Consider the following 18,782-nt stretch of genomic DNA (forward strand, 5'->3'; position numbering starts at 1 on the left):
ACTTGTTGGAATCTTTCCATGCTCTGGATGTGAACTCTTCTTTGACTCTACATCACTAATTTAGTTTCTTGACAAACAGAAGTCCTTATATGTAACTTAACATAGAATCCATGTGGATAGTATTTTTTCTGTCTTGAGAACTCTCTTACATGGACACATTTATACTGCCTGTATTTCTACTTTACGCTGTATATAATCTAGCAGAAATGATGTTTTCACATGAAAAAAAAATAGTACCTACCTAATTTCATGCTTTTTCACTTGGAAATTCAATTGCCCCCAGAGTCATTTACTGAAAAGACCATTTTGTCCCTCATCACTCATCTTGGACAATAGACCTTCCAACTTGTCACATGCAACACTGTCTCTCAGGTCACATGTCCATATAGGTGGACTCATTCCTGAGCCTCCTTCTGTTCCAGGGACCTGTGTAGTTAACACTGTGTTTCTGCCACACTGAATGTGTCAGGAGCTCTGCCCTGGCCTGACATCTGACTCTGAGACCATTCCTATCTTGTTCTTGACTGAATGTGATTTGATTATTCTCAGGCTTTGTATTCCCATGTGGGTTATAGAACAAGCTTATAAACTCCACCAAAAATAGACCAACAGTGTTTTAGTTTGCATCAGTCAAGCAGTAGAAGGGAAAAAACACAGCACATTCAGAACAGCAAATCTTCAACTCCATGAATATCTTACATCCTTCTACTTACTTGGGTTTTTTTTCATGTTCTGTCAAAGCTTTTATAACTTTTTACGTAATGGCCTATTACATAGTAGCTGAGCAAATATGATGTTTCAAAATCACATTGATAATTTTACTGTCTGATTATTGCCATTGGATAATAATAGGATAGATTTTTCACCTACACATTTTATCCATTCTAATAACCTGAAAGCATAATAGGATACTTGATTCCCTAATCAGATCACTGAAAAAAATATATTTGTTTCCTTTCCATTCTTTTTTTTCCCTCTTCCATTTTGATGCAGTCTGTGACTTCCTGGAGAAGCTGAACCATTTGATGGTGTCTAAATTGTTGTGGGAGCTGATGTTGTCATACTGAATGATGCTTTCAGAGAAAGTTGCAGTACAGAAAAGTAGGAAACATAACTGCTGCAGGCATTCTTTGTTAATTTCTATTCTCTTACGAGAGCTCTTTCTCCCCAACTGGCATGCCCCTTTTTTACTTTCCTGAGTTTGGGGTTCCTCCAGGTCATATAATTACATCTGAAGACTTGGAACTAAGAACCACAAATACAATTCATATGCAATGTTTTTCTTGTAAAAAGAATGACATTGAGGTTTTGATTGGAATGATTTTAAATCACATTTCTAGCACATTAGTAATTTAGTTTTTTAGTGTTAGCCAATGTCTTTCCTTCCCATTCTTTGACCTTCATTTTATTCTCTCTTTTGAATTTTTCAGGCATGGAATGACATAGATATTCTATAAGTTTTCCTGAGTTCAAGCCAGGTTCTAAAAAATACCAACCTAGTTTTTTAAACTAAAATCTTAGTCTTTTAAACTAAAGCCCGAAAGAAGAAGTCAGAAGGCAGTGCTCACTTGCTGCCGTGGTTACCAGAGCTGGCTTGGGTATCACAATACCTGAAACGGTTTCTGTGGGAATCTCTTTCATAGTCCTCTCAAGCACATTAACAGCATGTTAAATGAAGACACAGTATTTATCAATCAAGTGGGAATAAAAGCTTCTGATTGATTTTCTTAAAGTATCTTCTAATCATTTCTATCAATATTGTTAAGTTTTCATAATGTTACCTACAAGCCTGTCACTTATCTACTATTAAAAAAAGTTTGATTGTAAATTGAGTTTTAAAGTAATGAAGCCTTTTACTTCCATTAAACTTTCAAATTTGTCCACTAATATAATAATGCCATCTCCTGATTTGCAAGCCACTTTGCATAAGTTTCCTGTTCTTGTCTATAAAAGCCTCATATGTAAAAGCACATTTCCCAGTTGTGTTAGCTCATAGTAAATGCCCTACCCCATAAACTCAAGGACAGAGAAGTTTGTGCTAGCTAAGATACCAGACTCCAGTTTTAAAAAGATACAGATTTGAGTTCTTAGATCATGAATTTCATCATCCAAATGATCTTGGCTTCAGAAAACAGTTTCTTTACCTGCCAAGTGAGAAAACTAATACTACAGTTTGGTGGATCTCTGTGAAATAGGAAGAATCTATGCACACTGGTAAAAATAATATTCAGCTGTCAGGAAGCTGGAGTGTTATACCCCATTGTTAATGTTTGTTACACCAAGGGTGGTACTGATTGCCCTCTGGCCATGTTCATGTCTCTTCTCCCCTATGATGCAGAAGTTAGCCTGCCCAGTTTTCACCAATTTTTGCCTCTAACTCCACCACTGATACTGCTATTCATAGCCAAAATCTAGTTATAACACCTGGGAAACTGACTGTAGGCTCACTCCAGATAGGGTATCTACAAAAGCAACAATACTACTGTACTGGCTAGTTTTGTGTGTCAACTTGACACAGGCTGGAGTTATCACAGAAGGGAGCTTCAGTTGGGGAAGTGCCTCCATGAGGTCCAGCTGTGGGGCATTTTCTCAATTAGTGATCAAGGGGGTAGGGCCCCTTGTGGGTGGTGCCATCCCTGGGCTGGAGGTCTTGGGCTCTATAAGAGAGCAGGCTGAGCAAGCCAGGAGGAGCAAGGCAGTAAGGAACATCTCTCCATGGCCTCTGCATCAGCTCCTGCTTCCTGACCTGCTTGAGTTCCAGTCCTGACTTCCTTGATGACATACAGCAATGTGGAAGTAAGCCGAATATACCCTTTCCTCCCCAACTTGCTTCTTGGTCATGATGTTTGTGCAGGAATAGAAACCCTGACTAAGACAACTACCAAAGCCAAACTTGATGAGCCAATGAGTTTACTGGAATTGCTTACAGGAGTGTGGGAATGACTTTAAGACAGTTGCATCACCGAAGCCCACTCCTGTGTGGGCTACATTTCAGGAATACTGGCAACATAAAGTACACTGTACATCATGCTATAGGTCAGGGAGTGTCTCTTCCAATAAGCTGGACTTTTCTGGAAACTACCAATTCAAAGGAAATGGCTACACAACGAAAGTAGGAAGATCTTTCACTAAACATTTACCTTCTAGATTTCTAGTTAGCAGGGCTAAATGAGTTTCCTGAATACTCACGCACTGGAAGGGGACTGGGGAGATAATTGTGGTTGACATATGTTTCCACCTAGAAAGAGCACAGAGCCAAGGTTGACAAGCTATAATATGCTCATTACGCCCACACAGAGTCAGCTTCTCCAAGTAGCTACCGACTCTGTAATTGCTGGAAATAGCACCTGGCCCTTCCTTGAGGAGGTAATTTGCAGCTGGACATAAATCATATGAGAAATGAAAAATACTTATCTTCACTTTCCACTCCTAAAAAATCTGACTTGTGTTTTAGAGAATAACTTAGACATTTAAACATTTGTCACGCATAGAATGCTACTTCAATTACTGTAACTTTTCATTTCACTTTGCTACTTCCTAGCCTTATTCAGATGTTTATAAAATGTCCTAACCCTCTTAATAGGTTATATGTATGCTCTCTGCCAACATGTTGTATGTTTCATGTGTTTTTATATAGCCCTTACAACCTCTAGCTGGCTCTTTTACAAATAAAATATACTTTATATGTTTATTGAATTCATAGATAAATGAAAGGTGTATAAATCCCTTGGGAGGATATTAAGGACCTCAAAGATGGCAGCCAATCCTCACTGTCCTCACCTTCCTTGGCATGCTCTGTCAGATATACCTGTGGTAAATTTCTTGGTTCTGCCCAGCAGAATAAAATATAAGTAGATCTGCTTCTCACAGCTTCAGCCACTTCATCAGTTCCTCACCATAAAATATAACTTGACAGAAAAATATTTTTTACTTGAAAAATAGCACCTAGGAAACATCCTCCTAGGCTGGGAAACTCACGTTTATACACGATTTTAAACTCTAGAGCAAGAATATGAAAAAACAACCTTGTTTATCTTCCTCTGCTGGGTGATACATCATTTCGCTTCTAAAGCAATCTTCTAAACCTATAGTGCATATGGATAAAAATTATGAGCTTAAGTTTATATCAACTGTGGGATGAATTTGAAAGCTTGACACAAATGTCTCAATTATATAGCACACGTGAATGACTAGGAGTGCATACCTACACGTGTTGGCATATCCTGGGGGAGGGGGGAACATTACTAATACTAATAGTTCTTAAGGCTCATAATCATAAATCAGGTTTGCTCAAGGATTTTAAACCTTCAAAGACAAACTTTCCTGCTGTCGTTGGCAAGTCAGCACCAGGAGAGGGATATTCCCCATCCTCTACTCTGCAGCTTTACCATTCCATGGCTAAGCTCCAGTCCTTGACACTGTGAATGATCCTCTGTTAGGCTTGCAGACAGGAGCCTAGCATAACTGTCCTCTGAGAGGCTCCACCCAGAAGCTGACTGAACCAGAGGCAGAGACCCACAGTCAAACATGGGCTACCGCTCAGGAACTCTTATGGATGACTTTACTGCTACATTTCCTGCAGCTGGACTGCTCTTCTATGAGTGTTTTAAAAAGATTATGATTTCATACACAAGAAAGAAAAAATACAAAATGATTCTCACACACACAAAAAAATGACTGGTAAAATTTCATACAACTGAAAAAGACTTTTTTTTTTCTAATCTCTCCATCTCACCCCATTTAGTCAGAGCTTCAAAATGCTACTATTTCAAAGTCTTCCTGTATGCTTCATCTACCACAGTAAGAATCTGTTCTCCATTGCTGTAACAACCTCTTATGTGTCCTTTCTCATTCTTTATAAACTGAAAATGGTTGCTTGCTTGCTTGCCTGTCATTCCTTTCTTTTGCTAATTCCTATTTATTTTTATATATTTGTTTATTTATCACTTTTATCCTGACTGAAGCACACCCAGAGTCTTCCCCTCACACAGTTCCTCATTGCTTTGCTCCCTCTCCCCCTCTGAGAGGTGGAGCTCTTCTTCCCACCAAACCCCCATCCCTCCACACTGGCACATCAAGTCTCTGCAGAGCTAGGTGCATCCTCTTCCACTGATGTCAGACAGGGCAGCCCAGTTAGGGGAACATATTCTGTAGACAGCTTTAGGACCAGCCCCTACTACAGTTGTTGGGAGACCCACATGAAGACAGAACTGCACATCTGCTACATATGTGCAGGGGAGGGGGAGGCTAGATCCAGCCTGTGTATGCTCTTTGGTTGCTGGTTCAGTCTCTGAGAGCCCCCAAGGGTCCAAATTGGCTGACTCTGTTCGTCTTCCTGTGGAGTTCCTAGCCCCTTTAGGGCCCTTAATCCTCTCCCCTAACTCTTCCGTAAGAGTTCCTGAGCTCTAGCCAATGTTTGGCTCTAGGTCTCTGCCTCTGTTTCAGTCAGCTTCTGGGTAGAGCCTTTCAGAGGACACTTATGCTAGGCTCCTGTCTGTGAGCATAACAGTGTATCATTAATAGTGTCAGGGACTGGTGCTTAACCATAGAATGGTTCTCATTTGGGCCAGCTATTGATTGGCCATTCCCTCAGTCTCTGCTCCATCTTTGTCCCTACATTTCTTGTAGACAGAACAAATTTTAGGCCAAAATTTTTCTGTGTTTTAGATTGATGTTTTAGATTGATGTTTTAATCACTTCACTGAGGGTCCTGCCTGGCTACAGGAGCTGGACTCTTCAGGTTCCATATGCCCACTGCTTTGAGTCTCAACTAAAGTCACTCCTATAAACTCCTAGGAGCCTCCTCCATCCCAGATCACTAGCATGTCCTAGAGATGCCCTCCATCACTCCCCATACCCCCTAGCTGCAGATTTCTATTTATTTCCTGGTCTTCTCTCCTGTCTCACCCTACATCTGATGCTGAACCCCTCATCCCCCTCCCCATCCCCTCACCCACACAATTCCCTCCCTCAATTTGCCTCCTATGACTATTTTATTCCCCCTTCTAAGTAAAATTCTAGCATCCTGGACTGAGATTCCTTCTTGTTTAGCTTCTTTGGATCTATGACAAGTAGTACGAGTATCCTGTATTTTATGGGTAATATTTATCTATAAGTGAATACAAACCATGCATATCTTTTTGGGTCTGTATTACCTCACTTAGCATGATATTTTTCTAGCTCCATTCATTTTCCTGAAAACTTCATGATGTCCTTGCTTTTAATACCTAAGTAGTATCCCATTGTGTAAATGAACCATATTTTCTGTATCTATTCTTCTGTTGAGGGACATGTAGGTTGTTTTCAGTTTCTAAGTATTACAAATAAACCTACTAAGAACATAGTGGGGCATGTGTCCTTTGGTATGGTAGAGCATCTTTTGGATGTATACTCAGGAGCAAAGTGGCTAGATACAAAATTAATTCAAAAAAATCAGTAGCCCTCCTTTATACAGATGATAAATGGACCAATAAAGAAATTATAGAAACAATCCCCTTCAAAATAGCCACAAATAATATAAAATGCACTGGTGTAACTCAAACCAACAAGTAATAGACCTACATGACAAGAGCTTCAAGTCTCTGAAAAAAAAATTGAAGAAGACATTCGAAGATGGATAGATCTCCCATGCTCATGGATTGGAAGCATTAACATAGTAAAAATGGCCATCTTACCAAAAGCAAATCTACAGGTTAAATGCATTTCCCTTCAAAATTTCAACACGATAATTTACAGATCCTGAAAGCGCAATTCTAAACTTCATAAGGAAAAACAAAAAAAAACAAAAGAGCTAAAACAATCCTGAACAATAAAAAAACTTGTGGAGATATCACCACCATCCCTGACCTCGAGCTGTACTGCAGAGCAATAGTATAAAAACTGTGTGGTATTGGTATAGAAACAGACAAGTTGCTCAATGGAATCAAACTGAAGTCCAGGAAATAAACCCACACAGCTATGGACACTTGATATTTGACAAAGAAGCTAAAATCATATAATAGAAAAAAGAAAGCATCTTCAACAGATGGTGATGGTCTAATTTGATGTCTGCATGTAGAAGAATGCAAATAGATTCATATTTCTCACTCTGCTCAAAACTTAAGTCAATTAAGGACCTTAAAATAAAGCCGGATACACTAAATCTAATAGGATAAAAAGTTGGAAATAACCTTGAACACATCAATCAGTACAGGAGATAGTTTCCTGAACAGAACACCAATGGCTCAGGCTTTAAGACTGACTATTAAAAAATGGGACCCAAGAATATAAATGAAGGGTCCCATGGCTCCAGCAGAAGATAGCCTTGTCTGGCATCAATGGGAGAAGAGGCCCTTGGTCCTGTGAAGGTGGGGAGGCTGGAGTGGGTGGGTGGGTGGGGGAACACCCTTATAGAAGCAGGGGGAGGGAATGGGATAGGGGTCTTCTGGGGGGAGGAAACCAGGAAAGGGGATAACATTTGAAATGTAAATAAAGAAAATATCCAATTAAAAGATCTAAAAAAAAATGGACCTCATGAAACTGAAAATTTTCTGTAAGGCAAAGGATACTGTCAATAGGACAAAATGGCAGTCTACAAATTAGGAAGAAATCCTCACTAACCCTATATCTGACAGACGGATAATATCCAAAATATATAAAGAACTTAAGAAATTAGATACCAACAAGCCAAATAACTCAATTAAAAAATGAGGTACAGAAGTAAACAGAATTCCCAACAGAGGAATCTCGAATGGCCAGGAAGCACATAAAAAATGTTCAATGTCCTTAGTCATCGGGGAAATGCAAATCAAAAGGACCCTGAGATTCCATTGAATACCTGTCAGAATGACTAAGATCAAAAACTCAAGGCATAGCACATGCTGTGTGCTATCATGGATGTGAAACAAGGTAAACACTCCTCCATTGCTGGTGGGATTGCAAACTTGTGAAACCACTCTGGAAATCAATCTGGTGGTTTCTCAGAAAATTTACCTGAAGACCCAGCTGTACTGCTCCTGGACATATACTCAAAAGATGCTCCACCTTCCCTTCTTTCTTGATTTGCAGGTTTCTGGCAGTTTAACTCCCCTAAACCCTTCCAAGGAAAGTCCTTTCCCACTGGCCTTTCTATTGGTGCCCTAAGAATTATGTATGGTATTAAATATATATTTATATAACAATGATCCTTTCATTTTTAGTAAAATATTTGAACATATTTATACATCCATAGTTAACTAATGGACATCATGAAGTGAGGACTGAGTTTTTTACTGTTTTTCGCCAAGATAAAAGTAAACATTCAGTTTGCTTCCTTCAGATTATATTCACAATTCCCTGAGTGAGCTGAGGAAACCGTGACTTGTTAAAGTCAGGGAAGTCAACCACTAAGTATAATCTTACAGATGCAAAACTCGTAAGATTTTTAAGATACTGAACCAACTTTGTTTTTAACCTACCCAACTCTCTGATGTTTTTACAAATGAGAATGAAATGGCTGTCCTTAGTCTTTTAAAGAGCAAGGAAATATGACCCAGCTTACTTAAGAATTTTCTGTAGAACAATGGCTGTCCTACAGTTGGAAAGGGAGGGTGGTATGATCTTATCCTTACATTTAGAGTATTGAGTGTAAATTAATGTTTCAGATAAACTATTGGAATAGTATGTCTTTTGAAGGTTTTTGTCTTTATTTTTCCAGTATTCTAAAATCTCATAAAATGGAAGTCGTCTGAGTATTCCCAAGCCAGGAGGGAACCCATGCTTCATGGTGGTGCACTATTCATTTTAAACTAAATACATATTCATAATGAAAATGATATTTCCATATTAAGTGAAAGAAGTTAAAGGTATTCTATGGATCACTGTAAATGTAATTTGAAATATTTTTAATGTTTCAAGGGAATAGATCTGTTTCCTGCTGTTTTCAGGCTCTTTTGAATATGTTTGTAGTCATCAGGAATGGACATTTCTGTGAAATTAATCAAATACAGAATTCAATGTTCCTTGCAGATAATTTTGGCCACATCCCTTTGGGAACTTTCTAGTTTAAGTTTATATCTTTCCTGGGAAAAGACCCTTGTGTTCCAGATCCTCATTCTTTCCCCTACTTAGCTGTGAAGAGCAATAAACAAAATCACTACACCAGGAATTAATAACAATGTGGATGTGCCAAGAAACTCTTGCTACAGACTCCATCACTTGAATAAGAAAATAAGGTTTAATAATAGCATTTTACATGGAGTGGACCATAAAGTACCATAGCAATTACTTGATCTACTTTTTTTTTTTCTAAAATGAAAGACATCTAGATGTGAGAATCAGAATATATTCTAACAAATCTAGAAAATGCAAATTCTACTTTTCCAAAGAAAATTAGTGTTATTGTTCTTGGCTATACTAAATGCTCACTGCCTTTTCTGGATTTATAAAATAATTCAAAGTCTTATCCTAACCTTAGATTTATATTTTAAGTAGGTTTTTTTTCTGTGGGAAACATGTACAGACTCATGCCATATATATGCTGGTCTTACGCTGGAGCTTAAAGAATCCTATAGTTTTTCCAGCATCGCCATACTTGGGACCTTGTTCAACTAGTCATAAAGTCCTAGCATGTGGACTGAATCCTGCCTGCAGAGGAACTTTGTGTTTTCAGATTGGTGGGGATATTTCAATGCACAGTTCCAGATGATCAAACCTAGCAGGAAGCAGGTTGTTGAGTCATTATCTAGAATAGCAGGTGAGGAGAAGTAAACAAGAAGGCTTCAGGATTAATATGCAAGATCTTTATTGGGAATTTAATGTTTAGAAATAAAAAATGCAATAAAAATAGAAATGCATCAATTATGCACATTTGAATAAAAAATTGTTATTTCTATGAAATTCCACTTCCAGAAGTCACCATGATAGCTATGTAATGACAGGTATAACCACGCTGTCCACAGGTCCCAGCATCATGTTGATGTGGGACATCTCCTGTCTACCATGCTCTCACTGATTCCTACATTGGCACATGGTGAATAAAAGATTTTGTTTCATAATTTAGATGCTTTTCATTTTAGGAAAAGAGAAGGCCAGGTGGTGGTAGCACAGGCTGGGTGGTGATGGGACACATCTCTTATCCCAGCATATGGAGGGAAAGCAGGTGGATCTCCATGAGTTCAAGGACAGCCTGGTCTACAGAGAGAGTTTAGGGACAGCCAAAGCTACACAGAGAAACCCTGTCTCAAAAAAAAAAAGAAAAGAAAAGAAAAGAAAAGAAAAGAAAAGAAAAGAAAAGAAAAGGAAAGGAGAGAGAGAGAGAGAGAGAGAGAGAGAGGAGAGAGAGAGAATTATTCAAAACAACTGCCAAGATGGGTAGCCATTCCTAAATCACCATGACTACAATCAACTTCCTAAATTTGTGAAATTTTGCCTTGCAGTGTATAAACTCAAATGCCTGACTCACATTTTATAAAGGACTGACCATTCGTAATGACACTATGTAATGTACAAAATCATTGTTTTTAAATCCACAGGATAAAACTGAAATGACAAGTAGTCAATTTGATTGTCAATACTGCACGCTATCCCTTATTGGGAAGAAATATGTACTCAAGGATGATAATCTATACTGCGTCTCCTGCTATGATCGTATCTTTTCTAACTATTGTGAGCAGTGTAAAGAACCCATTGAATCAGACTCTAAGGTAGGAATCACTTGTGTTCACAGAGTTACTGCTCAGGTATAGTAACTACTTCAGGACGCTCCTTTTCTCTGTGCTGACTTTTACCCACATTTTCTACTGTGTAAGACTGTGAAACACATGTTTTAATCTCATCCTATCCTTAAAACAACTTGCGTGTGTGTGTGGCAAGCTGTGGTTGGTATGTGTGCTGGTGTTGTGTGGTATGTGTGTGTGTGTGTATGTGGTAGTTTTAGGATGAGTAAAAAAAAAAAATGTAAGAAATTAAACTGCTTCCCCAGAATTTTACAACTAAAATGTTGAGTTACTTCTGGAATAGCTAAGGTATACAAAAATACATTTAAAAATTTGGAAGTGTATGAAATAGAAATTCCATCTTAAAAGTCTGTCTTTTTCTCTTAGCCCCACAGACTGCACCTTCTCACACCACATTCTCTCCTCCTTTATGCTTATTATTTGCTTTCTCTTCTTCCTTCCCTTTGATTTAACTAAGTATTGTCATTTGTTTGAAGTCTCAATGGATAATAAGATACTGCAACTAAAAAAAAAAAAAATTAAATTATTCCATGTAAAACCTGCCTGGTAGGCTATAAAAGAAAGATAGAGAAAATTGACAAAATCCAGTGAGATTATTTTTCAGTGGCCTTTAATCGCCACTCAAACAAGCCGGAGGTTTTTGTTCTTAATTACCCTGGTCTCCTTTCTACAGATAACAGTTTCAGCAACTCCATCTGAAGCTAGTAGCACAACTTACTGGCACTAGGGTCCCAAAAATGTCCCATCTTGTCTTAGAAAATAGCTTGTTCTATTGGAAACACATTTAATTAACTTTATTTACTCTCTGAAAGGATCTTTGCTACAAAAACCGTCACTGGCATGAAGGATGCTTCAGGTGCAACAAATGTCATCACTCTTTGGTGGAAAAGCCTTTTGTTGCCAAGGATGAGCGCCTGCTGTGCACAGACTGCTATTCCAATGAGTGTTCATCCAAGTGCTTCCACTGCAAGAGAACCATCATGCCAGGTGAGATCCTGTTGGCTCTGCCTAAGGGAACTACATCTCTATACAGGGAGCATCACTGGCTCACACCACTGCTTTCAGAAAAAAAAATATTGCTCTTGCTTTCTTCCTCTGATTTCCAATTCATCTATGTATTCTTGTTGTACACATAAATTATAGTCCTCTGCAATTTTGTGATATTATTGCAGTGACCAATGTTGTCTTTTTTATAAAACCTAATTCATAGACTTGTTGAGCCAGAGAGAGAACTGAAGGATAAAGCTTATCCCAGAAGGGCAACTGGAAATGCCGTGCCTTGGGCATAATTAGTGGCACTAAAAGGATCAGTCTTCACAAGAATTTGGTCATAATCTTCATTCTGTCATTCCTTCATTTATTCATTTATTTTATTTGTGTATTTTTCTTTGGGGAGTGTCAGAGGACAATTTTTGCTGTCCTTTCACCATATGGGATCCATGGATCAACCTTAAGTCATCAGGCAAGCTTGTTTACCAGTTTGGCCTTTTCAGTGGACCAAAATGCATCATTTTATAGCTCTATATCAACTGGTTTGAAGGGAATTGCTTTCTTTCAGGAAAAATGGTTCATGTAAATAATTTCACTTAAAAATTTAATTAAAATACAATTATATCATTTTCCTTCTTAATCTTCTCCCTCCTACCCCTCCTGTTTGTCCCCCTCTCAAATTTCCAGCCTCTTCTTTAACCTTTGTTGCTACATAGACATGTAAGCAAATAAGCATACAAACACAACCTAATGAGTCCTTCTAGTGGTTCCCGAAGTTGTGTATTCTAGTACTGACCATTTACTATTAAATAACTAATCAGGGCTCATCCCTGGGAAATACTAATAATTTCTCTCTCAGCATCCCTTAATTATAGCTCTTTACCTAGATATGTGGCCTGACAAAATTTCCCCTATATTAGAGCATCAACTCTTTTGGGAATTGTTCAGGTCTAGCTCAGGCATCCATGTTTAGATTTCATGGATACAGGTCCCTTCTCATAGCTAAAAAGGAAGATTTGATGGCACATTTGCTGTTTCTCTGGCTCTTAAAATCCCTCTCTGCTTTGTCCCTTTTTTTGTTTGTTTTGTTTTGTTTTGTTTGTTTTGTTTGTTTTGTTTGTTTGTTTTGTTTGTTTTGTTTGTCTGGCTCTTAAAATTCCCTCTCTGCTTTGTCCCTTTTTTTTGTTTGTTTTTGGTTTTGGTTTTGGCCCTTCCGTGTCCCATGAGTCAATCAATGCCCCAATTCTAGTTATTTTTACTATTACCCCTATCATTGTTATTAATTCTAATCAATTCAGAACGCATTTTCACAATATGGATCTCAGGGGTAGTGCCCTGGGCACTTACAATTATCCCCGATGATAACGATGACTATCCAAGTCTCTACTTACAGGACTTTCCCATTGCTTATGCTGAGACTGTAAGAGGTTTTTTATGGGTGGCCCATTCTTATTGTAGCAGATCTGCAGTAATCCTTCTTTTCTCTAGCATCTCAGAAAAATACAAAATGTTGTTTCACTTAAGAGCAATTCGTTTATTACTATTATACTTAAAATATTTAGGTATGTTTTCTTATAGGAAACACAAATATCCCTGGCTTGTACTAACAGTGTCTTACTTTGGGGTTCAGGCTCTCGGAAAATGGAATTTAAGGGCAATTACTGGCATGAAACCTGCTTTGTGTGTGAGCATTGCCGACAGCCAATAGGAACCAAGCCTTTGATCTCCAAAGAGAGTGGCAATTATTGTGTGCCCTGTTTTGAGAAGGAGTTTGCTCATTACTGCAACTTCTGTAAGAAGGTAACTATCTAAAGATGGTAAAGCTGTGGAACCTTCCAGAACACTGCTTTTGTTGTATGTTTTGTTTTGTTTGTTTTTGTTTTTGTTTTGTTTTTAGCTGCCTTATGTATTTGGAATGAAGTGACCCTATCATGCTATATCTAATGCGTGCGGTAATCTTTAAATTTCAACACATCACAAACTAAAGCGGCAACCATGAAAATGACCTACTATTTTTAGTAGCCATAAATTCCACCTTAGGTCATGGATCTAATATTCAATGATACACAGGTGACTTGATCTCTCAGTCCCACTCACTGCTTTACAGAGACTTTGTTCTGATACAGGGACATTTCTCTTTGCTTCCTAGAAGACAGCTTTAATCCATTTAGTATTCAATTTTGAGGTGCAATATGTGCTTTGAGCTTTAGCAAAGTTTCTTTTATGAATGTGGATGCTCTTGCATTTGGAGCAGATATTCAGAATTGGGAGTTCATCTCTGTAGATTTTTACCTTTGATGAGTATGAAGTGTCCCTCTTTATTTTTTTAATAAATTTAGGTTGAAAGTCAATTTTATTCAATATTAAATGCTACTTCAGCTTGTTTCTTGAGACCATTTGCTTGGAAAAATTGTTTTCCAGCCATTTACTCTGAAATGTCTGTCTTTGTCATTGAGGTGGATTTCCTGTATGCAGCAAAATGTTGGGTCCTTTTTATGTATCAAGTCTATTAGTCTATGTCTTTTTATTGGGGAATTTAGTCCATTGATATTAAAAGTTATTAAGAAAAAGTGATTGTTGCTTCCTGTTATTTTTGTTGTTAGAGGTAGAATTAGGTTTATGTGGCTATCTTCTTTTTGGTTTAATAAAAGATTATCTTCTTGCTCTTTCTAGGATGTAGTTTCCTTCCTTGTGTTGGAGTTTTCCATTTATTATCCTTTTAAGGGCTGGATTTGTGGAAAGATATTATGTAAATTTGTTTTTGTCATAAAATACCTTGGTTTCTCCATCTATGGTAATTGAGAGTTTTGCTGGGCTGCCATTTGTGTTTTTTCAGGGTCTGTATGACATCTGCCCAGGATCTTCTGGCAAGAAGTCTGGTGTAACTGATACACTATCAGGTCTCTGATAGGTCTGCCTGTTTATGTTACTTGACCATTTTCCTTTACTGATTTTAATATTCTTTCTTTGTTTTGTGCATTTGGTGTTTTGATTATTATGTGATGGGAGGAATTTCTTCTCTGGTTCAATCTATTTGGAGTTCTGTAGGCTTCCAGTATGTTCATGGACATCTCTTTCTTTAGGTTAGGGAAGTTTCTTCTAGAATTTTGTTGAAGATATTTACTGGCCTTTTAAGTTGAAAGTCTTTACTCTCTTCTATACCTATTATCCTTAGGTTTGGTCTTCTCATTGAGTCCCAGATTTCCTGGATGTTTTGGGTTAGGAGCTTTTTGCATTTTGCATTTTCTTTGACTGTTGTGTCAATGTTTTCAATGGTATCTTCTACACCCGAGATTCTCTCTTCTATTTCTTGTAATCTGTTGGAGATGATTGCATCTATGACTTCTGATCTCTTTCCTAGGGTTTCTATCTCCACAGTTGTCTTCCTTTGTGGTTTCTTTATTGTTTCTATTTCTGTTTTTAGATCCTGAATGGTTTTGTTCAATTCCTTTACCTGTTTGGTTATGTTTTCCTGTAATTCTTTAAGGGATTTTTGTGTTTCCTTTATAAAGGCTTCTACCTGGTTACCTGTGTTCTCCTGTATTTCTTTAAGGGAATTATTTATGTCCTTCTTAAAGTCCTCTACCAGCATCATGAGATGTGATTTTAAATCCAAATCTTGCTTTTCCAGTGTGTTGGGGTATCCATCACTTGCTGTTGTGGGAGTGCTGGGTTCTGATGAGGCCATGAAGTTGCTTATGTTCTTGAGCTTACCTATTGCCATCTGGTTATCTCTGGTGTTAGTTGGTCTTGCTGTCTCTGGCTGAAGCTTGTCCCTCCTGTGAGCCTGTAAGCCTGTGTCAGCACTCCTGGGAGATCAGCTCTCCCCTGACAGGACCCATGCACGGAGGGCTGCTGAGCAGCCCTAGCTCCTGGATGCAGATGGCAGCTGGAAGGACCCTGTCCTAGCTGCTTCACTGCTCCTGTGCCTTGTGAGCTCCTGGCTAGTCTAGTATTCAATTTTGATCCATTTAGTATTATGTGTTTCAGAGAAATAAGAATTTGCCTCTCAGAGTGGCTGGGGGAAACAGAGTACTAGGAAACCTTCCTATTATTTTCTAGTAACTATCTCTTCTGGGCTCAAGGCTCTGTTGTTTTCAAGAGGAGATTGTAGGTGACAGATCATGAAAGAAATCCAGTTGGCGTGCAGACACAGAAAGCCCAAGAACTATGATTTCCTTCATTTCTCAGGGCAGAACAAAATGAATCACGCTCTCGCTTGTTTCCCATGAGAAGCATACTTGCTAGTAGGGAAAAGTCATTTAAAAAAATAAAAATAAAAGGTGATCTAGCATTTCCTTTTCCATGCTTTTATGTGAAAAGCAACTCGTGTCCATCATCTTGATGAAGCCTGTCTGTATTTCATAAAATATATATTGATATTCTTGAAGAAATCCTCAGCACGTGAAGCATGTGAGGTTAGAATGGCACTGTAAGTTGAAGGAGAACACTGACTCATGACGATGATTTGGTACTCTGGCTCTCGAGTACCATGATGCTTTAACTGTCCTGACAGCTCTCTCAAAACTATTTTTATATTTGCATTTAGACAGCTGGAAGGCTCACTCAGTTTCCCAGGCTGTGGAAGACTGTGGCTATATGGAGGATAGGATTTGAAGCATTAGAAGCTAATGAAAAGCTCTTATTGGCTTGTATATAGACTGTGACTCAGATTATTTTATTTGAATTTTAAACTATATACTCCCTTTTTTAAAAAAAGCTGGATATAAATGATCAAAGCAAAGGAAAAAGATTCTTTTCAATTCAAACCAAAACCAAAACTTTGCTTAAATAAAACCAAACTATTTGACATCCAGACGTTTAAATAACCCCCTTCCCATTTTATTTTGTTACACTAGAATATTCTATTAAAAAACTGGTAGCCTAAACTGTAAGTGCTTCGAATTTGATTCTTAACGATAAAACTAGAGTTAAAGGTGGTCTTCAAAGTTTCTCTCTGCTGTATTCAAAATCATTAGTGCTGGGGAGATGGCACTGTGGGCAAAGCACTTGCTGTATAAGCCTGAAAACAAGAGTTCAGATTCCCCAGCTCCCACAGAGAAGCTGGGCCTGGTGGCACAAATCTGCAACTGAGCCAGTCCAGATGAAATGGAAAAGTCCAGTGATAGATCCTGTCTCACAAACTAAGGTGGAGAGCAATAGACAAACTTCTAACCTGTACACAGACACAGACACAGACACAGACACAGACACACACACACACACACACACGCACACACACACACATACACACACATGCATACGCGCACACGCACACACACATACACACACGCACACGCACACGCACACACATACACACACACGCACACGCGCACACGCACACATACACACACATGCACACGCACACACGCACACGTACACACACACACATACACACACACACGCACACACGCACACACACACACACACACACACGCACACATATACACACACACACACATACACACACACACACATACACACACACACACACACACACACACACACACATACACACACAATACAGTCTACACTTTGCCAAGGAAGAAATTTATTCTAAGTCAGTGTTCAAACCAAACTTGGATATTAGATTTCATCTATGCTGCCTACTTCTTCAAAAGGAATATAATCACGGGCAAACTTTTTTTCAAATGTTCCAGAGCTTTGGGATATATTATTTTTGCAGAAAATCCATTTTTCAACTTTCTGATCTTTTAAGCACAGCCTACAAATCATTTGACCAAACAAATCAAAGGAAGCATGATTTTGCCTGCGTCTCCTGACAAGCATTTGAAGTCAGTGGGAGGCATTCTCAATTGCTTTACTTCACACATACCACTGTGCTCCTCATTTACGTATTCAGAACAGTGTAGTGTGCCTTTTCATTTCTCGAAAAATTGACTCATACCAAAAATCTTTAGTTTCTAAGAAACTTGATATAAGGTTAAAATGTGTTTAGAATATTTTTTTTTCAAAAACTCCAATAATAGACAAACAATATGTCTGTCTGTGTTTGTCAGCAGACAAAGATGGCTTAAAGTAGGGTTACATTTTATCTTTTAATAAAGTTGATACAGATCTGTAGCCATCTAATACATTCAATAGCGCATTGGCTTGGTCTTTGTAAGAGATGGCCATGAGCATACTCCAGTTTCCTCAGCAACTCTGAGGACAACATCCCTGGATTGTAAAGAAGAGATAACTGTAAAGTAGCTACACAGGAAGATGTAGCAAGAATTTATTAACCTGATACTCAAGAAGGATGTTTCAACCTTTAAAATAACGTGAAGGTTAAACTAGATTTCAAAAGGATGTAGTGTGGGCTAGCTAAGTGGTAAAATATCCCCCTAGCTACAAAGCCCTGGGTTCAATCCCCAGCACTATACAAGCAAATGGAGACCTGAGAGGCATCGGAGGCTCAGTGTACAATGTTAGAGATTCCATGCCCAGCTTTTTTGTGGGTGCTAGGAATCTAAACTCTGTACATCATTTGAGCCCTGAAATTAGAAAGTCACCCATTAGTTTCAACCACTTTCTTGTTCAAAGTACAACATTAGAATGGCTTTCCAACAAGGCTGAGCTCAAAGAGTATGCACAAGCTTCTGTGCCATCTCTCAGTAGCTGTAGCAAATGACCCCGTCATCATCAAACACTCAAGGAGTGTTCATCGCCAGAACGACCAAATCTAGGCCATGTAGAGGTTCTGAGGATATCCAGAAAGGACTATCCTTAATCTAGTACTGAGGATGGTGGAAAAGCTGGTCATTGTTCACAATGACCATACTCATCAGCTCCACCCAGGATCTCCACCCCTCAATGTTCTCTCAGATATGCTGAGAAGTGCTGGAGAAAAGTACTGCAGTTCCTGTTTTGTCTTGTTGTGTTTTCCCGCATTCTTCAAGGTCAGCAATTGATATAAATATGTTGGATAGAAGTATAATAGCCTTAGCAAAGATACAAATAAGAGCTTACTGAAAGACAGAGTAAATCAAGTACCTGCTTCCTATACAGTGTCCCAAAGTCCAAAGTGATTCTGCCTCTTTTCTGATCCATTGTTTAAGAAAATTAGATGAGCCGGGCGGTGGTGGCGCACGCCTT

General features: G+C 38.5%; 1 protein-coding gene across 3 annotated transcripts in view; it reads left to right on the top strand.

Annotated features, from left to right (window-relative positions):
* Fhl5 (four and a half LIM domains 5) overlaps window positions 1-18,782 on the top strand; it is a 42,898-nt gene that overhangs the window by 16,118 nt on the left and 7,998 nt on the right. For all 3 annotated transcript variants that reach the window (XM_031366481.1, XM_031366479.1, XM_031366480.1), the window contains 3 exons: window positions 10,491-10,661; window positions 11,507-11,681; window positions 13,315-13,484. In XM_031366481.1, coding sequence (XP_031222341.1) covers window positions 10,503-10,661; window positions 11,507-11,681; window positions 13,315-13,484 — 504 coding nt within the window. In that variant the 5' untranslated portion in view covers window positions 10,491-10,502. The remainder of the gene's footprint in view (window positions 1-10,490; window positions 10,662-11,506; window positions 11,682-13,314; window positions 13,485-18,782) is intronic.

This window comes from Mastomys coucha, unplaced genomic scaffold (genome assembly GCF_008632895.1).
Source record: "Mastomys coucha isolate ucsf_1 unplaced genomic scaffold, UCSF_Mcou_1 pScaffold14, whole genome shotgun sequence".
In the NCBI taxonomy this organism is placed as follows: Eukaryota; Metazoa; Chordata; class Mammalia; order Rodentia; family Muridae; genus Mastomys; species Mastomys coucha.